At 48.2% G+C, this 27,997-nt stretch overlaps 1 protein-coding gene across 1 annotated transcript; it reads right to left on the minus strand.

Annotated features, from left to right (window-relative positions):
* Nucleotides 1-5: 5 nt before the first annotated feature.
* On the minus strand, nt 6-27,997 carry Ssu72 (SSU72 homolog, RNA polymerase II CTD phosphatase). The gene is made up of 5 exons (XM_026414889.2): nt 27,783-27,997; nt 21,025-21,168; nt 2,482-2,621; nt 1,768-1,886; nt 6-405 (listed from the first exon to the last, which is right to left on the minus strand). Exons 1-5 carry the CDS (start codon nt 27,860-27,862, stop codon nt 304-306), a joined length of 585 nt encoding a protein of 194 aa, XP_026270674.1. The 5' UTR covers nt 27,863-27,997; the 3' UTR covers nt 6-303.

Consider the following 27,997-nt stretch of genomic DNA (forward strand, 5'->3'; position numbering starts at 1 on the left):
AGCACTGACAACTAGCAGCATCTATTTATTGGGTAATTCCAGGTTCTTTAAGATACAGCTCGTGGCTTTATTCAGATATTTGTACAATCCAGCAATTGGGGGAGAAGACAGCAAGGCAGAGCAACAGGCACACCCTAGGGCAGTGGGCGGTAACTTTTGGTAAAGAGAAGTGGGGTTGAGAATGGTCTTTAATCTGGCGGTTCTGTGTACCTTTTCATCCTATATGTACAGTCCATATACACCATCCACCAAGAATGCCTAAAGTAAAGACACTTGGGAGGAGGAGCCTGAAGGAGGTGGAGCTCAGTAGAAGCAGACTGTGTGCAGGAAGGCCCTGCCACTCTTCTCCTCGAACTCCTGCAGCAGCTCGTCAATCTCATTCTCCATGTCTTCCGTGTGCTGGATCTGCAAAGAGCATAGCCCTGAGCAAGGGGCACCTCCCCTGCCCATGCCCAGAGCCAGACACTGGCAGGTTCCCCAGCACCAGGCCTCCAGGACAGAGCATCCTGACCCTAACTCTACCTGGTGGCGCCTTGCTGTGGAGGGGCCTCTGCACTGATCACATCAGAACCCTAGGCTGGGAGGAGCATAGAGCAGTTCAGAAGTGGGGCAGGTTTGGGGACCCAGCCTGGTGCTTCAGCACACTCTTTGACCAGTGAGTCCTCAACTTGCAAGACAAGAGGGCAAGGAAGGTACCTCCCCAAAGTCACTGAGCAGGGAAGCTGGTCGTGTTCCCAGTTGGGGCACACCTGAGACACCAAGAGCCTTGCCCCTGGCTGTGAGAATCATAAATGCAGGCATGGACTGCCAAAGGTACCCTAATGAAGAACCCCTTCCCTAAAGTGAGGCACGCTGGCACTGGAGCACAGCTGCCCTGGCATGATGGCTGGTCTCCCTAGTCCCCTAGCTAGCCCCCGTGACTTGGCTGACAATGTGGCCCAAGGAGAAGTTGCATGCACAACTTCTGGGACATGTCTTGTTCTTCAGCTTGCTCTTACATACTGACTAGGTCATAAGCATAACTACTGGAGCTCCAGCAACCACAATGGATCATAGGGCAGGCTGGGAATGGAGGCTGTGCCAAGCTGAGCATCCAGAGGGCAGGAACCTGGGTCCCACACAGCAAATGGACTCCCAGCCCAGTGTCTACTGACCTCTCTTGGCTAAGCCATCATTTCCTACACACACAGCTCCCAAAGGGCACAAGATAAGACCAGGCACACGGCTCTCCCTCTGGGAAGGTCCCATCATAGAGGCTGCACAAGCCATTGAGTGCTAGGAGAATACCCAGGGATCAAAGGAAAGGACAGATGTCTGGCCTGCCTGACAAGTCCAAAGGGTAGAGGCCACAGGTTCCTGCCCATCTGCTGCAGAAGTACCTTGGGGGTGCACTTCTGACCCCACCCGAACCTGGAGTGCCATGGGTTCTGCTGGGCACTTAGGAACTAAGGTCCAGCACAGGGGAGAGGTGAGGCACCCCATCTTCAGCAGGGCCTGCGTGCGGGGGCTCTTGCTGGACACAGCTGTCTTCACAGCTTCTGTCAGATGAACCAGAACACCAGGGTGGGTGCTTCAGCCAAAGCAGCGTGGTTAGATCTCAGTTCTGTGCATGCCTGTTTTTGCTGACATTTCAGCACTGGCTGTAACTGGACCTGGAACTGAGCCACACAGCCATGGCAAGCCATGGGAAGCCCCTGTCCTGTCCTGGGCAGGAGGAGAGGGCCTTGCCTCTTGGCAGGGACAGCTCAGACAGAAACTGGTACTTACACACTGGCAGAGCTCACAGATGAGGAAGGCTCCCAGGGTGGCCTCCTCATGGTTGTCTTGGATGTCCACATTGACCACGTGCACTGGCTGGCAGGTCTCCTGCTCTCTGGAGTTCAGATCTGGTTGGGACAGAGTGACACAGATGTCAGAGGTTCTCAACAGGAAGCAGGTGGCAGATGTGCTGGAGTACTGGGCCCTGCTTTGGTGGGTCTCCTGAACTTGAGGGTTTATACAACTGAGGATACAGCAGCCAGGCAGGCCCGGGGACTTTACCTGAGGAAGAACCTCACAAGAGAGAGGCCATGATTCAAACAAAATGCAATCCAAGGCCTCCTCCTGCCCAGCCTGTCCTTGCATCTCCGTGCCAGGCATCTTTTGCTTAGGTCAGCAGCCATGTGGGTGGTTTTGCTCTGGTGAACTTTACCATAAGGGCCATAAACACCTGCCCTTACCCACTTTCCTGTTCCTTTCCTTGGTCACCCTGCCCATCACCACAGGGCTGTGCAGGTCAGTGGGGAAGCATCCACTGTCCCCTGCTATTACCTCAGAGCCCATAGCCTGGCCTGCCTCTGCAGGAGGAGCCAAGAATCAGCAGCCCTGTGCCCAGGGCACAGCTCCAGTGCACAGCTCCCATGCATGCAGGGCCAACCTGGCTGGCAGGTGGCACACAGCCCTGCTTCTGGCTCTGCCCGTGGCCACAGGCCTTGCTCTCACCTTCCACCACCTGGTCGTAGACCCGCTCTTCACAGGTGAGGATCAGGTCAAACAGGTCCTTGCAGTTCTGGAACCTTTCTGGACGAGGCTTGATTCTCTTATTTCTGTCCAACATGTGTAAAATGCCATTCTGTGTATAGCTAGATGCTTGAGTTAAGGAGCTCTAGATAAAGCCTGTTCAACCTAAATGTGCCGGGGTTACAGCCCTTCCTGTTGTGGCCCCTAGGGTCAGCAGGGTACTAGAATGGGCTGTACCAAAGCCATTAGTCCTAGAAGAGGCAGGGTCACCCCTGAGAGAGGGTCACTCTTGGAAGCCCCAAGCTCTGCAGCCCTGCACCAGCCAGCCCCATCATTCTGACCCAACCCTTGGGCAGAAGCAGAGGCCTATGACCACCCCTTCCCAGGAGGCATTCCTCACTGTCACATGGAACCCCCTTTTGAGCTGTCCTTCAGCATTAGCTGCAGTGTTTTGGTGACTTTCTCCTTCTGCTCTAACCCCATCCTAGAGTGCAGTGCTTGTTCCCTCTGAAACTGGAGCCTCAGCAGAGGCAGCCCAACCAGTCCCAGGTGCAGCTCAGTCATGTCAGGAAAAACATCTGGAAACCCCTGGTTTCCAAAAGGAAGTTTCAGTAGCAGGAAGGCCTGGAAAAGCCTTGACAGAATCAACAGGTGAGATGTCCAGGAGAAAGCAGCTACAATCCAAGTGGAGACAGAGACAGCAAAGGCCTAACAAGGCCCAGGAAGTATGCAGCGCCCAGTTAAGCCCAAGGGGACGGTAAAGGAGTTGGACCCATAGCCCTCCCAGGTCCACCATGCTTGAGGCAGGGCGGTGCCAACCCCCCAATGGTGTCTGATTTCAGGGGTCTGCGGGGCAAGAACTTACCTACCCTATGGAGCCCTTGTTCTAAGGGCTCATCTGCACCACTGCATTGAGGGCAAGCACCTTGTTAACTATTTTAGCAAACTGACTATTCAAAAATTCTAGGGGTTCTGCTGCTGGTAGTGAAACCCAGGACTAGGTGTGTGTTCTTCCACTGAGCTACACCTAGGCCCAAAGTTTAGGAATTCTGAGTGATACATTTAGTTATCAACTTATTTAAACAAGCCCATAGCTTAAAACGTAATTCTTATCTCTGGAGAATAAAAACAGCTTTTATTTATTATTATTACTACTATTAGTAGTAGTAGTACTGGAGATTGAGCCCATGGGTGCTCTACCACTGTGCTACACTCCACACCCCTATTTTTTATTTTGGGATAGGTTTTGTTAAATTGCAGAGGCTGCCCTCAAACTAGTGATCCTACTGCCTCAGCGTCTAGAATCACTGGGATTACAGATGTGCACCACCACACCCAGCTAAAAATAGCTTTTAGTGTTGTGATTGGGCTATGGTTATACCTCAGTGGTAGAGGGCCTGCCCTGCATGTCTGAGGCAATGGGCACAATTCTCAGTACCACATGTAAATAAATAAAATAAAGGTCCACTGGCTACTAAAAAAAAAAAAAAAAAAATGTATAAGTGATCAATCTAAGCAGTTTAACTTCCAAAGACAGCTGACCATGACCTGCTAGGTGTTTCTGGTTCCCGACATCTTCAGCTGCTTCTGGACTGGGCTGTTGCCCTGGATCCAGATCTCTGATAGGCAATGCTGCCCAAGTAGCTCTGCTACTATACTTACACCCATTATTGCAGAACCAAAGCCATCAAAGGCTCGGAAGCAAGCCCCTGAAGGTATGTGGAAGGAAACCAGCTTGAGAAAGGCCCAGTGTGACTTCTAGGACATGGGCATAGGAGACAAGCCTACAGGAGGGACACAGGCAGGGCCCAGGTGTGTGGAGGCAGCTGTAGGGCAAGCTCCTCTTGCGCCTGGCCTCTACAGTCCTGCCACCTGGACAGCAGGGCTCTCTCTGGTGGGCTGCCCTGAGGCAGCGATGCTGTCCGCATGCTCCTCCACCAGGTCTGCAAGGTCTCCCAGGAGCCCTTACAGAATTTCCTTCCTCCTTAACCTATTGCCTAACTATTTACACAATATTTCATTGTGCGGCAACAAATGAAATTAAGATTCATGTCGTTAAGGAGAAAATGTCTAGTTCAGGGGTCAAAGTGGAGGCTGCATTTATTTAATGGGAAGTATTGTTACCTTGATAACAATAAATTCAGCCAGCTCCTGGCAAATGGAGAGAGGCAACGCTGAGGCGGATTCTGTAAGTCCTGTAGGATGCCTGGGAGGAGCCTAAGGAGCACATTTTCCAAGTCTACCTTAAGCTCACTTCAGGTCCCACGGGAACAATAAGCACAGGTAAGGAAGAAAAGGGTGAACAAGCCTGTTATCCCAGCGGCTTGGGAGGCTGAGGCAGGAGGATGATGAGTTAAAAGCCAGCCTCAGGGGCTGGGGTGGTAGCTCAATAGTAGAGTGCTCACTTAGCATGCATGAGGCACTGGGTTCCATTCACAGCACCACATGAAAACAAACTAATGTATCCACCTTAAAAAAAAAAAAAAAAAACAACTAAGATACATAAATAAATATTAAAAAAAAAAAAGCCAGCCTCAGCAATTTAGCATGGCCCTGCCTTTAAATAAAATATAAAAAAGGCTGTGGATATGGCTTAGAGGTTGAAAGCTTCTGGCTTCAATCCCTGGTACCAAAAAAAAAAAAAAAAAAATATTTTTTTTAAAAAAAGGGTGTACAAGTAAGACAGTTTGTTGTTGGAATAAAGGCCAAAGTGAGGCAGCTCTGACAAGGTTTCATGGAGAGATGCCCATTGAGCCAAGGGCCACCAGGGAGCGCACCCTGTCAGCTACAAATCTGGGGAAGACGAGGTCTACACAGCTCTGAGGGTGAGCACTGACAAATGCAGGCACCTGTAATGGCAGACTCACCACTAACCCCACCAAGACAAAAGCAGAGTCCACCTGGCACCAGGGGCAGGGGTCACTAGCATGGCACTCCCCACCACTGGGTCCAGGGCCCTAGAGCACTCCAGGGCAGCAATCACAGGAGGACCCTGGTTGGAAAGGACATTCTGTAAGAAGCATCAAGCCCGTTGGCACCCAACTTGAAGTGAATACCTAGGTTCTTCTGCCTCAATCTGAGCTCAAGGCAGCCGCACTACCAGAGCTGCACCCCCAACTCAGGATAACACACTTCTAAGGAGTGAAACCACACCACTGGGCAGGAAAATGGGTTCAGGGGGCAGACACACAGGTTGGGGTCAGGGTGGGGCAGCCCGCTCTTCAAGCCCATGCTGCATATGACCTGGTAACTGAAAGAGCTGCCACCTACCAACGCCTGGGCCTCAGTAAGAAAGGAAGGAACGGCCCATGAAAGTGTGGGGCTGGCGCTCACCCAACAGGGAGAGGGAAGACTCCTGACCAAGCCCCGGGAGCTTTAGGAAGGCCGAGGGAAGTCTGCCATACGTTTGACCCCAGCAGCTCAATCTAGATCAGGAGTGAGGTTCTGAAGGCTGGGAGACAACAGGGACCATCATCCAGCTTTCTCCTGAACAGACGGCACCTTACCCTGCCCCGGCAGCCTTCAGAGAGGACCCTGCCTGGCCTGGGAGGTTGTGGGAAGCAAGGCTCCCACTAGGTTCACTCTGAGGGCCAAGACTTGAAATGTCACCTTGACAACAATAAATTCAGGGTTATTTAAAAATTCTCTCAGGCCTTCACCACCAGAGAAACCAGTCAAGCCTTCCAGTCCATGCCGAGCATGCACCCTTCAACACCTGCGCTCGGTAGATACTAATGGTACAGTGAGGAGAGCCAGGGGACACCAAAGGTAGAACTGGAGCTCTTCAGGGGCTTTCCTCAAAAAAAAAAAAAAAAAAAAAAAAAGAAAAAAGAAAAGAAAAGAAATAAAAAACAAAAGAAGAGCAGCAGCCTTAGGAGAGGTTTCTTCAGCCCACAGGTCACAGGACTGCCAACATACTGCCATGCATCCCTGGGTGCTCCAAGTCCATAGAACTAGAAGACAGGCTGACACATCACAGGCCCACTTCCAGGGTCATTCAGCACCCATCATCTGAATATTTGCTCTTTTACTGAGTCCACATACCTCTTCAGTTCTAATTCAACTTTAAAGCTGACATCAAACTTGGCCGTAACCACCAGTGAAGCTAAAGGACTCAACACTCGAGCGTTTCACCACAGAGAAGCTGACTTCCACTCACCCTGCTGGACATCAACTGTGGGCTCCTTGTGCTCAGCAGTTGCAAGCACCCATCGAATGGGAGTAGAACTGGCCACCCCAGAACCCACAAGGGGCTGACCTTCTAGCCTGTACTGAGTGGGGTACCTTATCAGATCACCTGCTAGAGACAGCCAGACCTGCAGGCCCACGCCGTCTAAGCAGACGAGACGCTCATGGTCTGCAGGTAAGACACCAGCCCTGAAACTCACTAGCTGCTGGCACCAGCACAGGACTCAGTCCAAGTTCTCAGCTGGGTCCAGTCACCTGCTGGAGCCTTGGAGGTTCATTCTGCCATGGCCACACCCAGAGCAGAGATCACCTACAGAGGAAGGCTGAAGGAGAGGAGAGAGCCAAGAACAAAGCAGGCAGGGAACCATTGCTCTGCCAGCGTCTCAACCGTCCTTGTAGCTGACCATTCCCCAAACTGTCACATTTAATCCAGGATTCTATTTTCTGGCACAATAACAAATCCAATCATGTGGATGAGTCTGCAGGTTTGCACAAGGAATCCACTTTGTGCATGTGCCTTCCCAACCAGGGACAAGTCAAAGAACCTGCAGTTCTGAATCTTATCACAACTTCAACTTTGATCAAATTAAGATATAGGGGCTGGGGTTCAATGGTAGTGCACTTGCCTAGCATGTGTGAAGCACTGAGTTCGATTCTCAGTACCACAAATAAATAAAATAAAGATCCAAAAAAAAAAAAAAAAAAAGGCACAAAGTAGAATTCCTAAGTGGGAGCCCACTAGGAACTCCCCTGGGGGAAAGAATTCTCAAAAGCAGGACTCAGAAATGGTACTCCACTACTATCAGTCATGTTTTAACAAAACTTGTGGGGCTCAGTGTCAACACCATCAGCCTGACTAGTCCTCATTAAACACAAACCTACAGGCTGGGGATATCACTCAGTTGGTAGGGTGCTCGCCTTGCATGCTCAAGGCACTGGGTTCAATCCCCAGCACCACCAAAAAAAAAAAAAAAAAAACCCACAAGCACTAGTCTCTGGCCCTTTTGACTTGAGGGGATTCTGCATGGGAACTCCATGTTAGTGAAATGGCCACATCACCAGCTCATGCATGCTCCCCGCAGGGCTAGCAACAGGAAGCAAAGCACTGTAGCCTCACCATCTTCCCAGAACAGCTGCAGACTGTGGGCCACAGTGGCTGCAGGAAGTGCAAACAGCATCACTGTCAGAACAAGGGTTTAATTCAGGTGGAAAAACAAAAACAAAAGTTAGGAAGATGACGGGCAGCACATTCATTCCAAGTATATAACCCATAGCTCTATAAAGCCTCTGTCAGCTCCCCTGGGCCCCTTGGGAGGACGAGGGGATCCTACAGGCAAGCAGCAAAGGTACAAGGCAAGGCATCACAAAAGCTGACAACAGCCTATTCCCAAATCACAAGAAGAGCAAAGCAGGGCTGGGGTTGTGGCTCAGAGGTAGAGCACTCACCTAGTGTGAGGCACTGGATTCGATCCTTAGCACCACTTAAAAACTAAATAAATAAAGATATCGTGTCCACCTATACCTAAAACATAAATATTTACAAATAAAATAGTAAAGCATTTTTTTAAAAGGGCTCGGGTTGGCCTTAAACTTATGATCCTCCTACCTCAGCTACCTAAGCAGTGGGATTATGGACATTCACCATTGCAGTTATTTTTATTAGGCCAAAATCAATGAAAGATGAAAAGCAGAGAAATCAGTATAGCTCGAACAATTTACTATACACATTAATACAACCAAATGCTACCCACACACTCAATTTCCCGAAGCACATCTCCTGAGCTCGACACCCTGAGGCAGTGCCCTCCCACGTCTGGTGGTGGCCAAGAGGAGGGCAGCTGTTCCTACCAGGTTCCTTCCCTCTGCCACCTGGCCAGAGCCAGCATTTGCAACAAGGATCCTGCTGAACAGGCTCCAAGGACCCTATCCCAACATCTCCCGTTACACTTTATATGAACAAAGAAACTGCGGTGCAAAGACCCCCACCCCTAAGGGATGGCATGTCCCACCCAGTGCACTCAGAAGGGTGGCCTCCTGACAGATGTGCTCCCACCCTGGGCATCTGACCTTCTCCAAACACCTGCCAGTGGAAGCAGTTTGAGAGTCAGACCTCCATTGATAAACAGACACAACTCTATACATTCACTGAGAGACTCCATCCCAAACTGGAGGTTTCCTCCATTCGTCAATTCTGCGTACACAAGGAAGGCTGATGCCAACCGGGCGTTCCAACAAAAAGCTCCCTGGGGATGTTTCTTGAGTGCTCTGCTGCTCAGGGTAGACAGGCCACTCCTCACCCTGGCCAAAGTGGGCATGGCACAGTAGTAGCAGCTCTGAGCATGCTCATCTCAAGCTTGTCCACACCAGGATCTGTGCAAGAGGTCAGGAGTCCCCATGGAGTCAGAGAGTTATCAGGAATGGAGAACAGGCAGAGGAGTCCCGGTGTCCTACACTAGCTCCCTCCTGCTCAGGAAGCTGGAGGCACCAGCAACAGAGCCAAAGGGTAGGAACCAGTCTTGGGCTATCTTTTCCAGTGGGGCCCACACACCATGTGAGGAAGGCTGTGGTGTCTACTTTAGGACTTGAACTGTGCCAGGAACACCAGGTAGTCTGTCTATAGCCCGCATCTTGCAGCACCAGGGAAGGCGAACTGACCTGAAGTGACCCCGACTTCCCTGAAGTCAGCTTGAAGCTTAAAGCGGACTGATTACAAGATAGTTTTGACAAATATGAGGGCGCTGTAATACACTATCTAATTATGTTAAGATTTAAGTGGCATGCCACCAGGTCCCTTTAGCTCTAGCTTCTTAAGAGGCTGAGTGAGACAGGAGGCCCTCTGTAGCCCAGAGTGTTCAAGGCCAGTCTGGGAAACATAGCAAGATATAACCTCAAAAAGAAAACAAACAAACAAAAAAAATTAGATATTGTTTTTTGGGAGCTCGGGATCAAACCCAGGGCCATGTACATACTAAGCAGACATTCTACTGCTGAGCTATACCACAAGCCCCCAGTATATATATATATATTTTTTTTTTTTGAGAGAGAGAGTGAGAGAGGAGAGAGAGAATTTTTAATATTTATTTTTTAGTTCTCTGCGGACACAACATCTTTGTTGATATGTGGTGCTGAGGATCGAACCTGGGCCGCACGCGTGCCAGGCAAACGCACTACCGCTTGAGCCACATTCCCAGCCCCCCAGTAGATATTTAAACAACAAAAATGGTAGATCACTGCTGGTTCAAATAAGGAAAACACTACATTTCTTTAAAATTTTCAGGAAAACACAGAAAAAATAATAAAATTTTAACAAAGAAATTGGCTGATTAAGAAATAAAAGAATAAATTAAGCCAGGCATGGTAGCTCATGCCTGCAATCCCAACAACTAGGGAGGCTGAGGCAAGAGGATCACAAGCTGAAGACCAGCCTCAGCAATTCAGCAAGACCCTTTGCAATTTAGCAAGACCCTGTCTCAAAATAAAAAATAAAAAGGGCTGCAAATTTTGCTCAGTGGTAAAGTATCTCTGGGTTCAAGACCCAGCATCAAAAAAAAAAAAAAAAAGGTTTAAAGAAACAAAAAATATAGCTCTGCGTGGTGGTGCACACCAAATAATCCCAACAACTCAGGAGGCCAAGGCAGGAGGACTGCAAGTTCAAGGCCAGCCCCAGCAATTTAGTGAGGCCCTAAGCAATTCAGCAAGATTGTCTCTGAAGAAAATATAAAGAAGGGGTAGAGATGTGGTTCAGTGGTAAAGCACCTATGGGTTCAATCCCCAGTACCAAAATAGAAAGGAAATACAATGGAAAATACTATCTTTTGTTTGACATACTCAGCCCTCTCTCCACTCTGTTTAGGGTTGGCATCATTATATGCGTCAAAGAAAAAGAAACTTAGCATTGAGTCAGATTCGGTAAAACCTACCTAACCTTTTAAACTTTCCTTCAGAACAGGTCTTAAATTGTCCTAAGTAGTTCAAACCCAGATAACCCTGTGCTGCAGCAGGTAGACAGATGGAGGCCTCAACATGACCAGCACAGCACCATGCCCGTTGCACAGAGGTGTGTGGCTGGGTAGATGCCGCCTGGGTCATCACCTAAGTAGCATCCTGCTGGCCAGCAGGGGCCTGGGACAGGGCTTGGGACTTCCACTAGTGCTGGAGATACATGTGCACTCTGGGTTAAAGGTAAAACACTACACTAATTGTTTTTTTCCCCCAGAAGATCCTAATTATTTTTTTATTTCGGGTTTACTACCCCCCCAAAAAAAGAAAAAAAGAATTTTCAGAGGCAACCTTCAGAGAAAAAGCCAAAAGCATCTACAGGACAAAAACGCTCAGTTGGTAGAGTGCTTTCCTAGCATGCATAAAGCACTGGGTTCAATCCCCAGCATCACACACACACAAAAAAAAGTTAAGCACAGTCCAAGTGCACAGCAACCTCCCTGGCTACCCCAGTGCCCTCCGTTGTAGAATGCTGTGTGCCCAAAGGTGGACTGCCTAAAGAAAAAGGGAAGAGCGTGTCCACAGGAGTTGTGGTCACAGCAGTCCCCACAGGGCTGCTCCTGGGGACCTAGGCAGTAAGGGCCTTTAAAGGAAAGCCGACAGTGAAACAAGATTGACCTCAGCAGACAAGATGAGCTTAGTGCATCAGAGCAAGAAAGAGGGATGCTGGCCTTCCCCAAGCCTGTCCTCCAGGCCTGGCCACACTCAAGATAGGGCCTCTCGGTACTGAAGTGCCAAGAACACCAAAAGCATGTCCGGGGAAGAGCTTTCCCTGACAGATTTTGAATGTTTCTCTTTGGGGTGATGATGCACCTGGAGTGCTGAATGAGGCTGGGATGGCACTCAGCTGCCTTCACCTGCACCAGAGAGATTCTTAGGGCTCACAGGCAGCTCGCACAGGGGAACTCTTGATGTTCACAAGTGGAGCATCTGGCTCCTAGTGCACTTGCAAGGCAAGCTCACAGCCAGGCAAGACAAAGCCCAGTGGAGCTTGATGCCATGTGGCTGCTGAGACCCTTGGCAAGCCACAGGTGGGGTGCAGAGTCATTCAGAAGAGAGGTGCCCATCACTGCCAAAATGATGCAGGTGGCACAAAGAACTGTGCGCTGGCCCATTGTGTAATGTGGAAACGCTGTGCCAAAAGCAGAATTTCGGTCACTGAGACATTAGAGCAACTCTCTGGCTCCCCTGGTGTCAACCCTCTCAATCCCATGCCCACACCATTCCCTGAGCAGCACAGCTCCTAATAGCTTCCGCTGCCCTTCCTCTTAATCAAATTCCTGAAGGAGCCACATTCCTTCGCAGAAGGGTGGGTGCTGGCTCCTCTCCCCAGCAGGCCTGCAGAGCCTGGCCCTTACGGAAGGGGACACAGGTGTGAAGCCCTGCTATAGCAAACTGGGTGGCCGTGCCACACTAGACAAGAGGGCCAGCTGTCCTCTCATGGCCAAGTGATGGACGATACAGGAATCTTGGAGGCTTCCCACCTCTCCCCAGTCAGACACAGAGACACCAGACACCAAAGCACTGCACATAGGGTCACATTAGTGCCTTAAACAGCTAAGGCCTCGACAGCCAGGCTGGAGCTCAGCTGGCCTGTTTCCAGGATGGGTGCTTAAGTCACACAGGACATGATGCCACTGAGCAGGAGTGCTGCAGGAACATGCTGCATGGGTTGCGGCTCAGCACAGCACCCAAGCAAGAAGAGAAAGACCAGTGTTTGGGTGGCTGGAGTAGGCCATGACATCCTGGACAAGGGAGGCCAAGTATGTCTATGCAGGTGGGAGAATGCAGATGGTCAAGGGCATCAACATCATTAAGCAAAGAGCCATCAGCTCCTGTCCCTTTGGGAGGGCTACTACACCAAAAGCTCGGAAACAATGGCTACCTGAAATAAATTCATGTTGATGAGCAGTATTTTCCTGCGGGACAGGCTGCATAAGCTTGAAGAGCCACTAGGCACTCGGCTGCAACTGGTGTTCAACACGGTGCCTCAGACGCTGTGGCCAGGAGGTCTGCCCCATCTACAATGGCCTTGTGCCTCCTGTCCCCAGGAACTGAGAAACTGTCAGCATTACCTTATACTTAGTGGACAGGCAGTGTGGCAATATCATGTCCAGACTCAGCAACCACCTTAGTCAATAAGCTCTGTTCAACTTCTGACCTCTGATCAGATGAGATGAGCAGGCAAACACCACCTTTGACCTCACCCAAAACACCCAAGACCAGAGTTTTTTCTTCAGGAATGAGTATTTTTACAAAACCATGAAGTAAATGTGCAGGCAAAACCTAGATGAGCATTCCTCTAGGAAGTGGTACCTGGGTCAGAGAAGAGTCATGTCAAATATCATTTTCAAACCTTTTTTCCACCCCCCTGAGATACAGGAGGTTTTAGCCCAGGGATGGAAGCTGGGATTCTATACGTGTATCACTATGCCTGGTTTCCAAAAACACAGCTACCAACCAGAGCAAAAACAAGATGAGAAATGAGTGGCCTGAGGACCACAGCTCAGTGTGCTAGGCTGGCCACCAGATCAGCAATTCAGCAAGGGGGACATACCCAGGACTTAAGTCAAAGGGGAAATCAGAGTAGCTGGGTACCAACTGTGTGGGTGGAGGGGGGGTTCTTCAGGGAGAACACCCAGAGGGCAGGAATCTGGAGACTGCCAGCCAGTACCGCCCTGAACAGTTTCAAAGAGGAGTTTGGTGAGACCTCTGAAGAGCAAGTTTTAGAACAGATCCTTGGTCCTAGTTTACAAAATGAGTGATGGTGTAGAAGGTGAGAGAGAGGGACACTCCCCCCCAAATGCTGTGCCTAACAAGGGTACCCAGGATGAGACCAAAGCAGTGGAAACTTAGGATCCTGGCATTTTTTTAAAACATTTTATCTAAGAGCTGGGGCTATAGCTCAGTTGGTAGAGTGCTTGCATCGCATGCACAAGGCCGAGGTTCAATCCCCAGCACCACAAACAAACAAACAAACAAACAACAAAAAAACTTTTACCTAAAGATATGAAGATATACACAGAAAGAAAGTGGGTATACACCTAAATTAACCCAGGCCCTAAAAAATGAACTGAAAGGATGTGAGGAAAGATACATGAAAAAATGCTAGTTGTTCCTGCACTTCAATGTTTAGGGAACAACTGAGGCTTGGAATTAAAATCACATTATAACATTCAGAGCCACATTTTTACTTGCTTTTTAGGGAAAGTGGCTTTGTAAATCATAAAGCAAGTATCTACTAAAGGCTTTAATAAAATAACCAACTTACGAAAGCAACCCCCAAGGCATACCTGTAATCCCAGCTACATGGAAAGAGGATCACAAAATTCAAGGACTGTTTCAAAAAATACTAAAAAGGGCTGGGGATGTAACTCAGTGGTAGAGCACACCTGGGTTCAATCCTCAGCACCCCATATGCACACGCACAGACACACACAAAAGTGTACAGAAGATCCTTTTCTTCCATCCTAAGAACGTACCGCACAGCCTCTGGAAGGGCCAATAGGACTGCCACGGAAGGAGTGGGGCTGCCCAGGTAGCTTCCCTGCGACCACCATGCTCCAGAAAGGCCCTGGAGCTCCTCTTCCAGCTTCTTAACCCCTCGCTGACTCCATTCCTGGGTCCAGTGGCACTTCATTTGGCTTGATTGGCCACTCCGCACTTTTACAAGCAGAAACAACTCATGTCTTTACCAGACATGCTGCAATTAAGTCTGATAAACCAGTTTTCACTGAGTCAGAGATTAAAAGGCCCTGGAGCCAACTTAATTTTGAAACCTGACCCTGAAGGGGCTGAGAACAGCACTGAGGGGACTTGGTGTCCCCTCAGTGGGACACCAAGCTCCCCGACGATTGGTACAAAACATGATTCTAGCAGCTGGGCAAAGTGGCCACACCTGTGATCTCAGCAAATGAGGCGGCTAAAGCAGAAGGATTGTAAGTTCCAGGCCAGATTGGGCAACTCAGCAAGACACTGTATCAAAATAAAAAACGGAAAGGTTTGGGATGTAGTGCATTTGTGAAGTGCCCTGGGTTCAATCCACAGTACCCCCCCCCCCAAAAAAAAAGTTTCAGTACATGCCACATAGCATGGGTGAGCCTTGGGAACATCAAAAGCAGTCAGTAACAGGTGGCCACTTGAAGAGGCCATGTATTATATGCTTGCCTTCATGCCAAATGACCACAGTAGGCAAATCCAGAGGGAAAGCACATCAGCAGTTATCAGGGGTTGGGGGGTGGTTAAAATGTTCTAAAATTAGGGCTGGAGATGTGGCTCAGCGGTAGCGCGCTCGCCTGGCATGCGTGCGGCCCGGGTTCGATCCTCAGCACCACATACCAACAAAGATGTTGTGTCTGCCGAGAACTAAAAAATAAATATTAAAAATTCTCTCTCTCTCTCTCTCTCCTCTCTCACTCTCTTTAAAAAAAAAAAATGTTCTAAAATTAATTTTAATATATGGCTAAACAGTACAACACACATGTTCAGTATATGCAAGGTCCCCGTTTGATCCCCAGCACTGGGGAAAGCGGGGATCAACTGCAGTGATTATTTCACCATCAAGAATAATAAAACTGCTCAGCCTGACTTTCCCATAGCCGTGGCAAGTGACTTCCCTGGTCACCAAGGCAGTGCATGCATATTGGGGTTACCTTTACCTTTTCTATAAGTTGTACCAAAACATCCACTTATGTTCTTTAATTTGTACCATTCCTTCAAATAAGGAAATTTGGTACCAAAAAAAAAAAAAAAAAGAATAAAAAACTGTGGAATGGCACACTTTGAATGTGACTCTTTACAAAACTGAACTGCTGGGCTGGGACATAGCTCAGTGCTAAAGGGCTTGCCTTGATATACAAAGCTCTGGGTTCCATTCTCAGCTACAAGGGGAAAAAAATTAAACTGCTGGACACAGTGGTGTATATCTGTGATCCCATTTACTCAGGAGGCTGAGACAGGAGGACTGCAAGTTCAATGTCAGCCTCAGCAACTTAGGGAGACCCTGTCTAAAAATAAAAAGTGAATGGGAATATAGCTCTTTGGTACTATCCCTAGTACCAAAGAAAGAATATACACTGTTGCCCTCATTAAAATGACAATCATAACATAAAACACTGAACATTTTCTTCCCCCTTGAGATAGGGCTTGCTGTGCCACCCATGCTGCTGCAAATATTTCTCCCCCCTTACCCTCCAGAGCAGCTGGGACTACCTGAGCCTTGCTTAGAACTCTTAGTTGTCTGTCTTTGGAGGTCAGAGGACTTAGATTTTTCTATCTCTGATCCATGTACCCATACCAGGAGCGGGCAATTCCCAAAGGGAAAATGGTGAAACTATTAACCAACCAAGTCTGGCTTCATCAGGAAGAAGTGAGCAAAACCACAACTTTTGATTCAATAAGGTTTCCATTTGGTGCTGCAAATACAGCCCTACTACCCTACTTCCCACAAGTAGGTTTACAAGAACTACAGGTAGGCATCGAGTCTCAATCCTTCAGGAGCAGTTCTACATGTGGAAACCAAAATCAATGGGCTGGGGATGTGGCTCAAGCGGTAGCGCACTCGCCTGGCATGCCTGCGGCCCAGGTTCGATCCTCAGCACCACAAAGATGTTGTGTCCGCCGATAACTAAAAAATAAATATTAAAAATTCTCTTTCTCTCCCTCTCTTAAAAAAAAAAATCAAAACCACTGTTTTATGCTCAAGTATTTAACAATTTGTGAAGATGGGCTGTTTTTTTAATACCAAGGATTGAACCTGGGTGCTTAAACACTGAGCCACATCCCCAACCCTTTTTTAGATAGGTTCTAAGTTGCTTAAGGCCTCACAAAGTGACTGAGGATGGCTTTGAACTCACAATCCTCCTGCCCCAGTTACTAGGATCACTAGTGTGTCCTACTACGTCCTCACAGCCGCTGATTTGATGAATTAGCTTTCAATGGTGCAAAAGTGATGTAATTTCCAGAAACTACTTTGACTCGGGTCTGTCCTCAGCCTGGTCAAACAGTCTCAATATCCTAGGCAGGGGCAGCCTCAGATTCCAGCCAGCCCTGTGGTAAGGAGAGGACGAGACATTGCAGGGCACTGCTGCTGATTGAGGACCTGCCAGGCCTAACTACCTACACTTGGTGGGTCTATCAGACACAACCACACCCCAAGTCCAGGGGCACCAAGATCTACTGAAGGATAAAACACAGTCCCTCCATGGCCTGGGGATGGAGCTCAGGGGTAGAGCACTTGCTAGCATGTGAGGCCCTGTGCTAGCTCACCAGTACTGCAAAAACAGCAACCGTGTGCTCTCATTTACTCTATTATCAAGAACTCTGTGAAGTGGGAACACATAAGGAATGTGAGGTCCTGGCCACAGCAGTCATCAGCCCCTTGGTGCGCCCCTGGATTCTAACCCAGTCCCAGCTTTGTTGCAAGTCACATCCTCCTCTCCCTTGAAAGTTTAAACACTTCACAGACCTTTTCCATTCCCCTGCTTGTCTTCTAAGTTGCTGGGATCACAGATGTGGCCACTATGCCCAGCTACCTTGGAGTCCTTTTAAGTACAGAGGGTCTGGAAACTGGTGTCCTAGTGACACCAGTGCACTTAAGCCTGGGGCACTGACTGAAGCAATGGAGGCAGAACACCATGTTTTATCTTTGGGTCACATCCTGAAATACCCTTCTAGCTTTGCACTGGAGACAACCAGCATCACTTCTGCAAACTGACAAGTTATTCTGCTAGATGTGTGTTTAGCTTTTATTTGCATGTATCTCATCGGTCCCATTACTAATCAAGTAATGCTACCAGAGTGCCCCTCAAGCAGACATACCACCCACACAGAGGCTGTCCTGCACTTGAGCCATTCCCACTGTGGAAAAAGGAGCCCTACCAGAGCTGTGCATTCCTGTATCAGAAAGGATGCCACTGCCCACCCCAGCTTCACACCAACATCCACAGTGAACTTCATGGAGATGTCCTTCCTCTCCTGACCACAAGCGTTGGGAGGAACTTAGAAAAGCATCATCTTGGCCCCCACTACCCCAACCTAGAAAATGGAGATCTGGCCCCAAAGAAGCCCACAAAGGTGGCCTCATCCCAAGGGGTGACCACATGAGGCGACTCTCCTACACAAAGTCCCAGAAGCAAGGCACAGTGGTGCACATCTGTAATCTCAGTGACTTGGGAGGCAGAGGTAGGATCAAAAGCTATAGGTCAGTCTCAACAACCAAGTGAGCAAGATCCTGTCTCCTTGAGCTGGGGTGTGGCTTATTGGCATGTGGCAGAGTGCTTGCCTGGCGTGAGAGGCCCTGGGTTCGATCCTTAGCACCAGGTATAACTAAATGAAGGTACCTGTCCATCTACAAGTACAAAGGAAAAAAAAGCAGCTGGGACTGTAACTAAGTGGCTAAAAGTGGCTAAGCGCCCCTACTTCAACAATCCCTAGTAACCCCCACCCACCCCCCAAAAACAAACAAAACAAAAAAAGGTTCCCAAGGTGAATACTTCACTAAGCTCCAAAGGTGGCCACGAGCTTCCCCAGCTCTACCACCCCGCAACCCATGAAAAGCCCACATATAGCCAGGTGTGGTGGCACGTATCTACAATCCCAGTTACCTGGAGGCTAAGGCAGGACTGCACATCTGAGGCCAGCCTCAGCAGCGACTTAATAAGACCCTGCCCCAAAATAAAATAGGCTGTTTGTGAAATAGCTCAATCCCTAGACCTGTAGGGGGAGGAAAGCACATGTGTAACATCTTCTGGACTAACTGACCTGTGGAGGAGATTCCGAATCCTGGCGGTGCTGCAGCTCCCTTTGAACCACTAGGCACACACACCTCTCCCTCACCAGGTCCCCAGTGAACCTGCTGCTGAAGCTAGCCTTGGTCCTTGTAAAGTGTGCTAAGTGATATTCCACCTGGGAGCCCAGGCCAGTCGGTTCCTACATGAAAGAGCTGAATTTGTAGCAATTAAGTTAGTGTGAACATGTGCATTACCTGTTTTTATTTCTCTCATTGAACACAGGAGGTTCAAAAATGAATGCTGCCAGTTGAAGACAATTTTCAAAAGCAGAGGATCTCAGGAAAAGATTAATGGCACACTTGTGTTTAAGTAATAAAAACCTTGAGCTTTTCCCAGAGTTGAGGGAAGCACCCAGAACTAAAACGAGATTCTCAGAAAGGGGCTTATGCTTCTTAGTGAGTCTGAGAGAAAAAAAAAAGGGACAGCGCTCTCACCAAATGACTTCTTCAGGGAGGTGCTCTTCTGAGACAGCCTGGCCACCTCCTCATCCAAGTATGTGGGTAGAGGAGAGAGAGAACATTGAAAACCCCTAGGGACAGTTCTCCTAATGCAGATTCCTTGCTTCTGAGCAAGGAGAAGCACCAGATGTGCTCTGAGACCCTTGGTGGGTCTTCTGCCTGGAGGCTCCCAGGACCATACACTCCATATGCCCAAATGCTCCGCAGGCCAGGCAGTGGTACCAGCAGGAAATACCCATGTTTCACCCAATATTGCCACCAACAGCCTTTCAACTAGCTGGAAGAGAAGAGAGCAAGGAGGGCAGAAAGATACAGTGATTACCAGGATTTACATTCTGCTAGAACTTCCAGGACCCTTCCAGCTACAAAAAACATTTTCAGTTTATTAAATACTATTTTTTGTTGCTGTTTTTGACATAGGTACTGGCTATGTTGCCAATGCTGGCCCCAAACTCCTGCATTGAAGCACTCCTCCTACCCCAGCCTTCCGAGTAGCTGGGAACACAGGTATATGCCAGCACACCCAGTTTCACTTTTCAGTTTATTAAATACTCTAATACCAATATAAAGATAAGAAGTTTTCTGTTTGATACTTATATTCATTTCCTTAGAATATGTTTGTGCTCCATTCTGAGAATTAAAAAGCATAACAAAAGAAGGTCCAGATATTTAAAGGCACTGAGGATCAAACCCAGCACACATGCTCAGTAGGCACTCATCCACTAAGCTACATCCTCAGTTCCGGGAAATTTTGAATCAGCCTGGAGGTTCACAAGATGCTCTGGTCAAAAACCCAGGCCAGGCTAGGCGCAATGGCACTCGCCTATGATCCGAGTGACTCAGGAGACTAAGGCAGGAGGATCGTGAGTTCAAAGCCAGGCTCAGCAATTCAGCAAAGTCCTAAAGCAACTCAGCGAGACCCTCTCTAAATCAATATAAAAAAGGACTGGGGTTGTGGCTCAGTGGAAGAGCACTTGCCTCGAACTTGTGAGGTACTGGATTTGATCCTCAGCATCACATAAAAATAAACAAAATAGGGCTGGGGATGTGGCTCAAGCGGTAGCGTGCTCGCCTGGCATGCCTGCGGCCCGGGTTCGATCCTCAGCACCACATACCAACAAAGATGTTGTGTCCGCCGAGAACTAAAAAATAAATATTAAAAATTCTCTCTCTCTCTCTCCTCTCTTTAAAAAAATAAAATAAACAAAATAAAGGGATTGTGACTACCTACAACTAAAAAAAAAAAGTTTAAAAAAAGGGGGGGGGGAATGTGGCTTATTGGTTAAGCACCACTGGGTTCAATCCCTGGTACTAAAACAAAAAAACCTAGGGCATTGCCAGGCATAATGGCCATGTATGTGATCTCAGCAGTAATCTCAGGAGGCTGAAGCAGAGGATGGCACGTTTGAGGTCAGCTTGGCCTACTTAGCCAGACCCTGTCTCAAAATAAAAAATAAAAAAAGGATTGGGGATGTAGTTCATTGGTAGAGCACCCTGAGTTCACCCCAGTAATTCAAAACAACAAAAGAAGAAGTATATGGATCAACTTAACATTATATAGCTATGGTGTCATTTATAAAAACCTATTTTAATTACCATTCTTTTCATGAGTCTTAAGTAGCAGATCCAGCCTGTTTTGTCTCCCTGAAATGAAGTGCCCTGAGATTATCTGCTCCTAACATACTTTATTTGGTAGAAAACTTGGCCTTCTTCATCTGGTCCTCCAAGAACCAGAGAGACGTTAAAAGCAGCCAGATTACATGTCAGTGCACATGCGTGTACCCACCTGAAAGGGAGGCAGTTAGAGCCCTGCAGTGGGAGTGCAAGGCCCTCTGGTGCTATCTCCCCACCTAGGTGCCTCTGCCTCACCATGTCCATGTGGGTTTCACATCTGTCTGCATGTCTGCTTTCCATGGCCACTGCCTCAAATGGACCTAGCACTGGGACCTGCCAATGGGCAGCAAAAAGAGAAAGGGGCCCACTTCACCCAAACATGTCCCTGCGAGAGGGGGTTAAAGCAACATGCCTGTCACCAATCACACCTGCCTGCAGCTGCCCCCTGGGCTCTCTAAGGGCAACCCGAGGGATACAGTTCTTTGTCTTTCCTTAGAAGATCATTGTACATCTGGTCATATGTAGTTTTGAAATCATAGACATTGGGCTTGTCAGGTGCTGGTCCTGGGAGCTTCACGTGAGTTCCTGTTCCGAAGGACCGGACGCTGAATCCCCGCTTGCTGGAAGACACAAAGCAGAAAGGGAATCAGTTGGATTCAGACACAACATTCTAAAACTGAGTAGGTATCAAATGGAAATGAACAGACTAAGCAGCTTCATTTGTGGACATTAGAGAATTAAGTTTCTAAAATATTAACCTAACGTTATTTAAAATTGAGTCAGGTATGTGGAAACACACACCTATAATTCTAGCAATTCAGGAGGCTGAGGCAGGAGGAACTCAAATTGGAGGCAAGCCTCTGCAATTTAGCAAGATCTGGTCACAAAATAAAAAAAGAACGGGGAATATAGTTCATTGCTACAGAACAGAATCTGCCATTACAGGGCTACATGCAAACACTATAGCTTTAAAAGCTGTTACTCTAAACTGAAAAGACTAATTGTGCATTGGAACCCCTGAGCCATCTGCCCAATGCCATGACCTCTTGCAGGATTCACTTCTCAGGATCTGTAAGCACCCCTTCCCAAACTGATCTGCTCCTAGGAGACTGTCCCTGCAAAGTCCCAGTGCCCTTGATGCTGGCTGATCCACCAGACCTAAACAACCATGAGAGTCCTCTGCAACAAAGAAAGTCTCAAATAACCTAGCAATCATAGGTATGGAGGTATACACCTTAACACTAGCTACCCAGGAGGTTATGGGCCTCAAAATAAAACAGAGCTGGGTGTGGTGGCGCAAGTCTGTAAGCTTGGAAGGCTGAGGCAGGGAATCTAGAGTTCAAAGCCAGCCTCAGCAAAAGCGAGGTATTAAGCAACTCAGTGAGATCCTGTCACTAAATACAATACAAAATAGGGCTGGGAATTGCTCAAGTGACTGAGTGCCAAAGTTCAATCCCTAGTACTCAAAAAATTAAACGTAAAACACAGGGGCTGGGTTGGGAGCTCAGAGGTAGAATACTCACCTATCATGTGTGAGGCCCTGAGTTTGATCCTCAGCTCCACATAGAATAAATAAAATGAAAGTATGTGTCCAACAACTAAAAAATACAAAAAAAAAAAAAACCCCACAGAAAGGGCTGGGAATGTGGTAGCTCAATGGTAGAGCAGCCCTGGTTTCAATCCCCACTACTGGGGGGAGAAAACAAACAACACTAAAGCAAAACTTCCAAAGTTCAGTCCCCCAGTCAAAAGTAAGGCTTCATCAGCAACAGCAAGGCACTAAGCAACTCAGTGAGACCCTGTCTCTAAATAAAACACAATATAGGGCTGGGGGTGTGGCTCAGGGGTCGAGTGACCCCGAGTTCAATCCCCAGTACCAAATAAATAAATAAATAAATAAAAATAAAAAATAAAAGCTAGAAAGCAGCAAGGTCAACTGTTGCTGTGGCTGGGAGTGTGACCTGGCCCAACAGGCCTATGACAATAGCACACCTGAACACACACATTCCTGATGGGGCAACCAGATACCTTTCTCCCGAAGTTTGAAAGTATTTCCTCACAAACTCCAAGTTCCAAAAAGTATTTTCCATCAAAGAACAACCACATTGCCCAGGCCATCCTGAACAGCCAAAGACAGGACCCCTCACCTACTCCTCATGGCACCAGCCACCTGCTTGGCACTAGGGGATGGTAGGCAGAGATCAGCAGAGCAGATTTCCAATGAAATCCAGGCTGCTGAGGCAGAGCCCTCTGGGACTCTGGCTCATCAATTCTGATATACATACTGCTCATTCTTTTTAAATGAGAGCTCCATCCCAACTTCAGGGCTGACAAAATGTGAAAAATGTGAATTGAGGACATGAGGTGACTATTATTAAAACCAACCCTGGGTCTATAGGTACATGCCTCCTGGGGTTAAACCCTGTCACTCTCTGGATCTCCTGAGCTGAGCATGTATTAAGAACTTGGACAGATGGGCTGGGGATGTGGCTCAAGCGGTAGCGCGCTCGCTTGGCATGCGTGCGGCCCGGGTTCGATCCTCAGCACCACATACCAACAAAGATGTTGTGTCTGCCAAGAACTAAAAAATAAATATTAAAAAAAAAATTCTCTCTCTCTCTCTCTCTCTCCCCCTCCCTCCCCCTCTCCTCTCTCTTTAAAAAAAAAAAAAAAAAAAAAAAGAACTTGGACAGAGCTGTGATTCATGGACACAGGCATCCAGGAGCACCCCTTTGGACAATGGTAACCAGACCCCACCAATCACCTTTGCCTCTGCTGGGGCAGTTCAACATTGAGGGTGCTGGGGCCCAGAGCAACACTTTCCTCTCCCTCAGCCACCCCAGTCAGGATTCCTCCCTGCCTCAGCCCTTTGTCTGGGGCCATTCGCTCATATAAACCAACAGGACCAGGTTATTGCTTAAGACACGCTTTGTGCTGGCATAGGGCTTTAGGAGGCAGGGACCTGTCTCCAAGTCAATGGGGGAAGGATTGAAATTGTAAAATAAGCATGTTTACTATGAACACATGAACCCATAAAAACAAGATTACCCTAAAATGAACGGAACAAAGGCCTGGCAGAGCCAGGACTTGAGCTCAAGGTCCTGCCTTAGGAAACACAGGGAGCAGGGCACCCTGTGTAGACTAGAACACAGAGGTTGCAATGAACCCAGAGCCTAAGTTACCTAGGATAGAACTTCTGACCATAAGCTGCATACAAGGGGACTCTGTATATGGGTATGGAGCAACTCCTATGGCTATGCCTCAAAGGGTAGCACTTTTTTTTTGGAGGGGGGGTAGGAGGGTTACTGGGGATTGAACTCAGGGGCACTCAACCACTGAGCCACATCCCCAACCCTATCTTGTATTTTATTTAGACACAGGGTCTGAGTTGCTTAGCGCCTTGCTGTTGCTGAAGCTGGCTTTGAACTCCCAATCCTCATGCCTCAGCCTCCAAAGCCAATGGGATTATAGGTATGCACCACAGGGCCCGGCTAGTTTACTCTTTAGTACTGCAAAAAAAGAAAAAAAACAATATACCATAAAGGAGTGGGGGATGTAGCTCAGGGATAGAGTACTTGCCTATCAAGTGTGAGGAGGCCGAGTTCTATTCCCAGCGCAAAGAAAAAAAGTCACTGTAAGGCTGGGGATATAACTCAGTGGTAGACTGCTTGCCTAGCATACATGAGACCTTAGGTTTGATCCCAGTACACACGCAAGAGAAGCTATTGTGAAAAAAATGTTCAATTAAGGAAAACTTTTATCATTATCACAAAGCTAAAATGAACATTGTACAGTGTAGGAGGCCAACCTATGGGTGACCGAGTTACACTCCCCAGCTGGGTGCTGAGGCGCTCAGTCACAAAAATGGGTGTGTCTTGCTACAGCCCCATGGGTGAAGCTATGCTCACCTGTTCCTTTGTAATATAACCCCTTGCCCTGGTTAGGATAGAATCTTCCATGGAAGTGCCTTGTGTGTGTCCCCTCCTCTTACTGTGCCCTTGGGTGTGGCCTACCCAGGTGTCAGTCAACCTGCTGACAGTGGACATCATGAAGATAGACCCAGCCCTTTGAAACCTGACCCCCTGCCTCATTTGAATAGCTTCTCCTCAATAAAAGGGGTCAGTGCATGCTCTCTCTCTTTCTGCAGACCCTTAAGGTCAGAGGAGCCTGTCACAGCAACCCCAAAGAAAAAGGTATTTGTGTCTCTTTTTTTTTTTTAAAGAGAGAGAGAGAGAATTTTTTTTTTAATATTTATTTTCTAGTTCTCGGCGGACACAACATCTTTTGTTGGTATGTAGTGCTGAGGATCGAACCCGGGCGGCACGCATGCTAGGCAAGCGCGCTACCGCTTGAGCCACATCCCCAGCCCAGGTATTTGTGTCTCTTGTGCGGTTATTTCGTGCAGCCCAGTTAGCCCAGTTTAACTAGAGTGACCCCTGAGCCTTTTAGTCACAAGAACAGAAACCCGGCAATTGGCGCCCAATACTCAAATTAACAAACTTGGCCTGCAGTATTTTTCTAATATTCTGCACTAATTGAATTCTTCTCTTAGTATTGGGGGTTGAACCCAGAGACACTAAGCCACATCCCCAGTTTTTTTTTTCAATACTGACAACTGAACCCAGGACCTCATGCTTGCTAGGCAAGTACTCTACCACTGAGCCACATCCCTAGCCCACTCAAAGTTGAAGATTTATATTTATTTACAAGCTTTCTGAAATGGGACTTCCTACTAATGATGTTAGCACACACCTGTACTGCCAGAACTCAGGAAGCTGAAGTGATAGAATGGCTTAAACCCAGGAGTTTGAGACCAGCCTGGGCAATGCAGCAAAATCTCACCTCAAAACAATCTCTTGAGGCTAAAACAAGGGAATGAAAATTCTAGGCTAGCCTCGCAAGTTAGTAGGACCCTGCCTCAAATGTTAAAAAAAAAAGGGGGGGTGGCAGGCAGGGGGATATTCAGTGGTAAAGCACCCTTGGATTCAATCACCAGTGCTTTAAACAAACAGACAACTTTTCATAAGCTCTTCTAGCTTCTAACAAAAAGCCAGGTATGGTGGCATATGCCTCTGATCCCAGTGATTCAGTACAGGAGGCTGAGGCAGGTGGACCACAAGTTTAAAATGAACTTTGGCAACTTAATGAGACCCTGTGTCAGTGCTAGAACACCCCAAATTCAATCCAGTTAAGGAAGGGGGGGAAAAAAAGGCCGTGGTAGCACTATCCTGTAATCCCAGCAGCTTGGGAGGCTGAAGCAAGAGGATCAAAAGTTCAAAACCAGCCTCAGCAACTTAGTGAGGTCGTAAGCAACTCAGTGAGATTCTGTCTCTAAATAAATTTCCAAAAAGGGCTGTGGATGTGGCTCAGTAGTTTAGTACCCCTGAGTTCAATCCACAGTACCAAAAAATAAATAAGAAAGAATTGCCCAAATGCAGTGTTGAGAGATTTGTAACAAAATTAATGGCTGGACAGGAGCCCCTATAAGTTTCATAACCACCCCAGTTATTCAGTATGAATACTGAAAGCCAGTGATGTTTGCTGTATCAGTGGAAAGCAGATTACTCAAGTTATTTCATCTCCCTAAATGTGTGCACACATATAAAAAGATACCCAGGAGGAAGTACCCCAAAGTGGTACTAAGTAATCTTCATTCTCTTCATCTTTAACTCCATTGTGCATCTACTCACTCACAAGGAAATATGCAGGATGTCAAAGCAGGTAAAAGCAACATAAAAATTTACTTCCACCTGGTGATTATTTGGAGGGGCTCTACTGCACCTGGTGCCATTCCAGACTTAAATCTTCACTGCCTCTGGCTAGGCTGTAGGCTTTAACACAGCTGTTAAGTCTCAATTCATTAACAAAATTGTTAATGAATCATCAGTGAAGGAGGTCTCCCAATCAACCTTGGATAGTTTTCCAGGGGTGTGGACTTTGCACTCTTTTACTTAAATGTACCAGATGTCTAATGCTATGTTCAACAGAAAACTGCAGACATAAATGCACATCCAGATGGGCATGGTGCACATGCCTATAACCCCAAATATGTGGGTTGAGGCAGGATCATCCCAAGTTCCAGAGCAATCTAATCAATTTCAGAAGAACCTATCCCAAAACCTAATTTACAAAAAGGTGGGACATAATTCACTGGTAGAATGCTTGCCTGGCATGTGAGGCCCTAGGTTTGATCACCCAGAACTGCAACATATATATAAATAAATACATGAAGACACAACTCAATGTAATTCTATCACATTTCTGGCTTAAAAACAATCTTCACATGGATTTGTTAGGTTCAAAGCATACCACCATCTACAAAAAAAAAAAAAAAAAAGAGAGAGAGAAAAAGACACTAAGTGAGCATTGTGGACTACGTGGTAAACTGTAGGAGAATTAAACTCAAGATTAGCAGATTACACCTGTTACCTTCAGCCTCCCTAAAAGATGTAAGGGGCCTTCCAATTTTTAGAGGACCCTCAGGAGAGCACAGGCTGGAGCATCACAAGAGGACGGCGGCTTTTTTTCCTTAAAATCTTAAATAAAGTATTGTGTCTAACTACAACTAAAAGACATTTATAAAAGTTTACATGTAGTAACTTCGGGAAAAAAAAAGCATTTCAACTGCGCTCTACTATTCCAGTTGACGTTTACACCGAAGTTTAACTGTAAAACAAGGGTCAATGTTTCATCTTCTCAGTGGCTGAACGAAAAACCTGTGTCAGGGAGGAATGAGCTTTTATTAACATACACAAGGGCCAGGAAAGGTGAGCCGGTAACGAGACGTCGGCCAGGACACCGACCCCAACTCCCGCCGCGTCCCCGCACTGCCCGGAAGCAGGCGGGGAGGGAGGCCGGGCAGACGCGCAGACGTGGACAGCAGCGCCCACGCGCTCGAGACGCGGAGTCGGGCCGCCACTGCTTCCAGACTCGTCCCACCGCGACTTGACGCGGTGCGTCACCAGACCCGGCCTCGCTCCGGACCCCCGACGCCGGCCGCCGCCCTCGGGCCCGAGGCGAGCTCAGGCGGGCGGCACCCGGCCTCCGGGTTCGCCAGGGCGGGCGGACGGCCGCGAGCGTTCCGGCTCCGCAACGGACGTCCCCGCGCCGACCGCCCGAGCGGGAGCCACGCGCTCCGACGCCGTCCGCGGGGCCTCGGAGCCGCGCGCCGCCAGCCCTGGTGGGGACGGGGGTCGGGAAGGGAGTGCGCTGGCCAGGGCGGAGCACCCACTACCTGAGGATGTTGTGCGCCTCCATGCTCCGATTCTGGTTACTCGAGCACACCACCGCCACCCGCAGCGGCGACGACGGCATGGCGAAGGCCGCACCGTCTGCCGAACCCGCTCCCGGACTCCCACCCAGCCGCGGGCTTCCGCGCGAGCAAGATGGCGGCGACCGGAAGTCCGCGATGCCGACGTCGCGCGTGCGGACACCTCCCCTCGGCCCCGC

Source organism: Urocitellus parryii, chromosome 11, assembly GCF_045843805.1.
Source record: "Urocitellus parryii isolate mUroPar1 chromosome 11, mUroPar1.hap1, whole genome shotgun sequence".
NCBI classification, from domain to species: domain Eukaryota; kingdom Metazoa; phylum Chordata; class Mammalia; order Rodentia; family Sciuridae; genus Urocitellus; species Urocitellus parryii.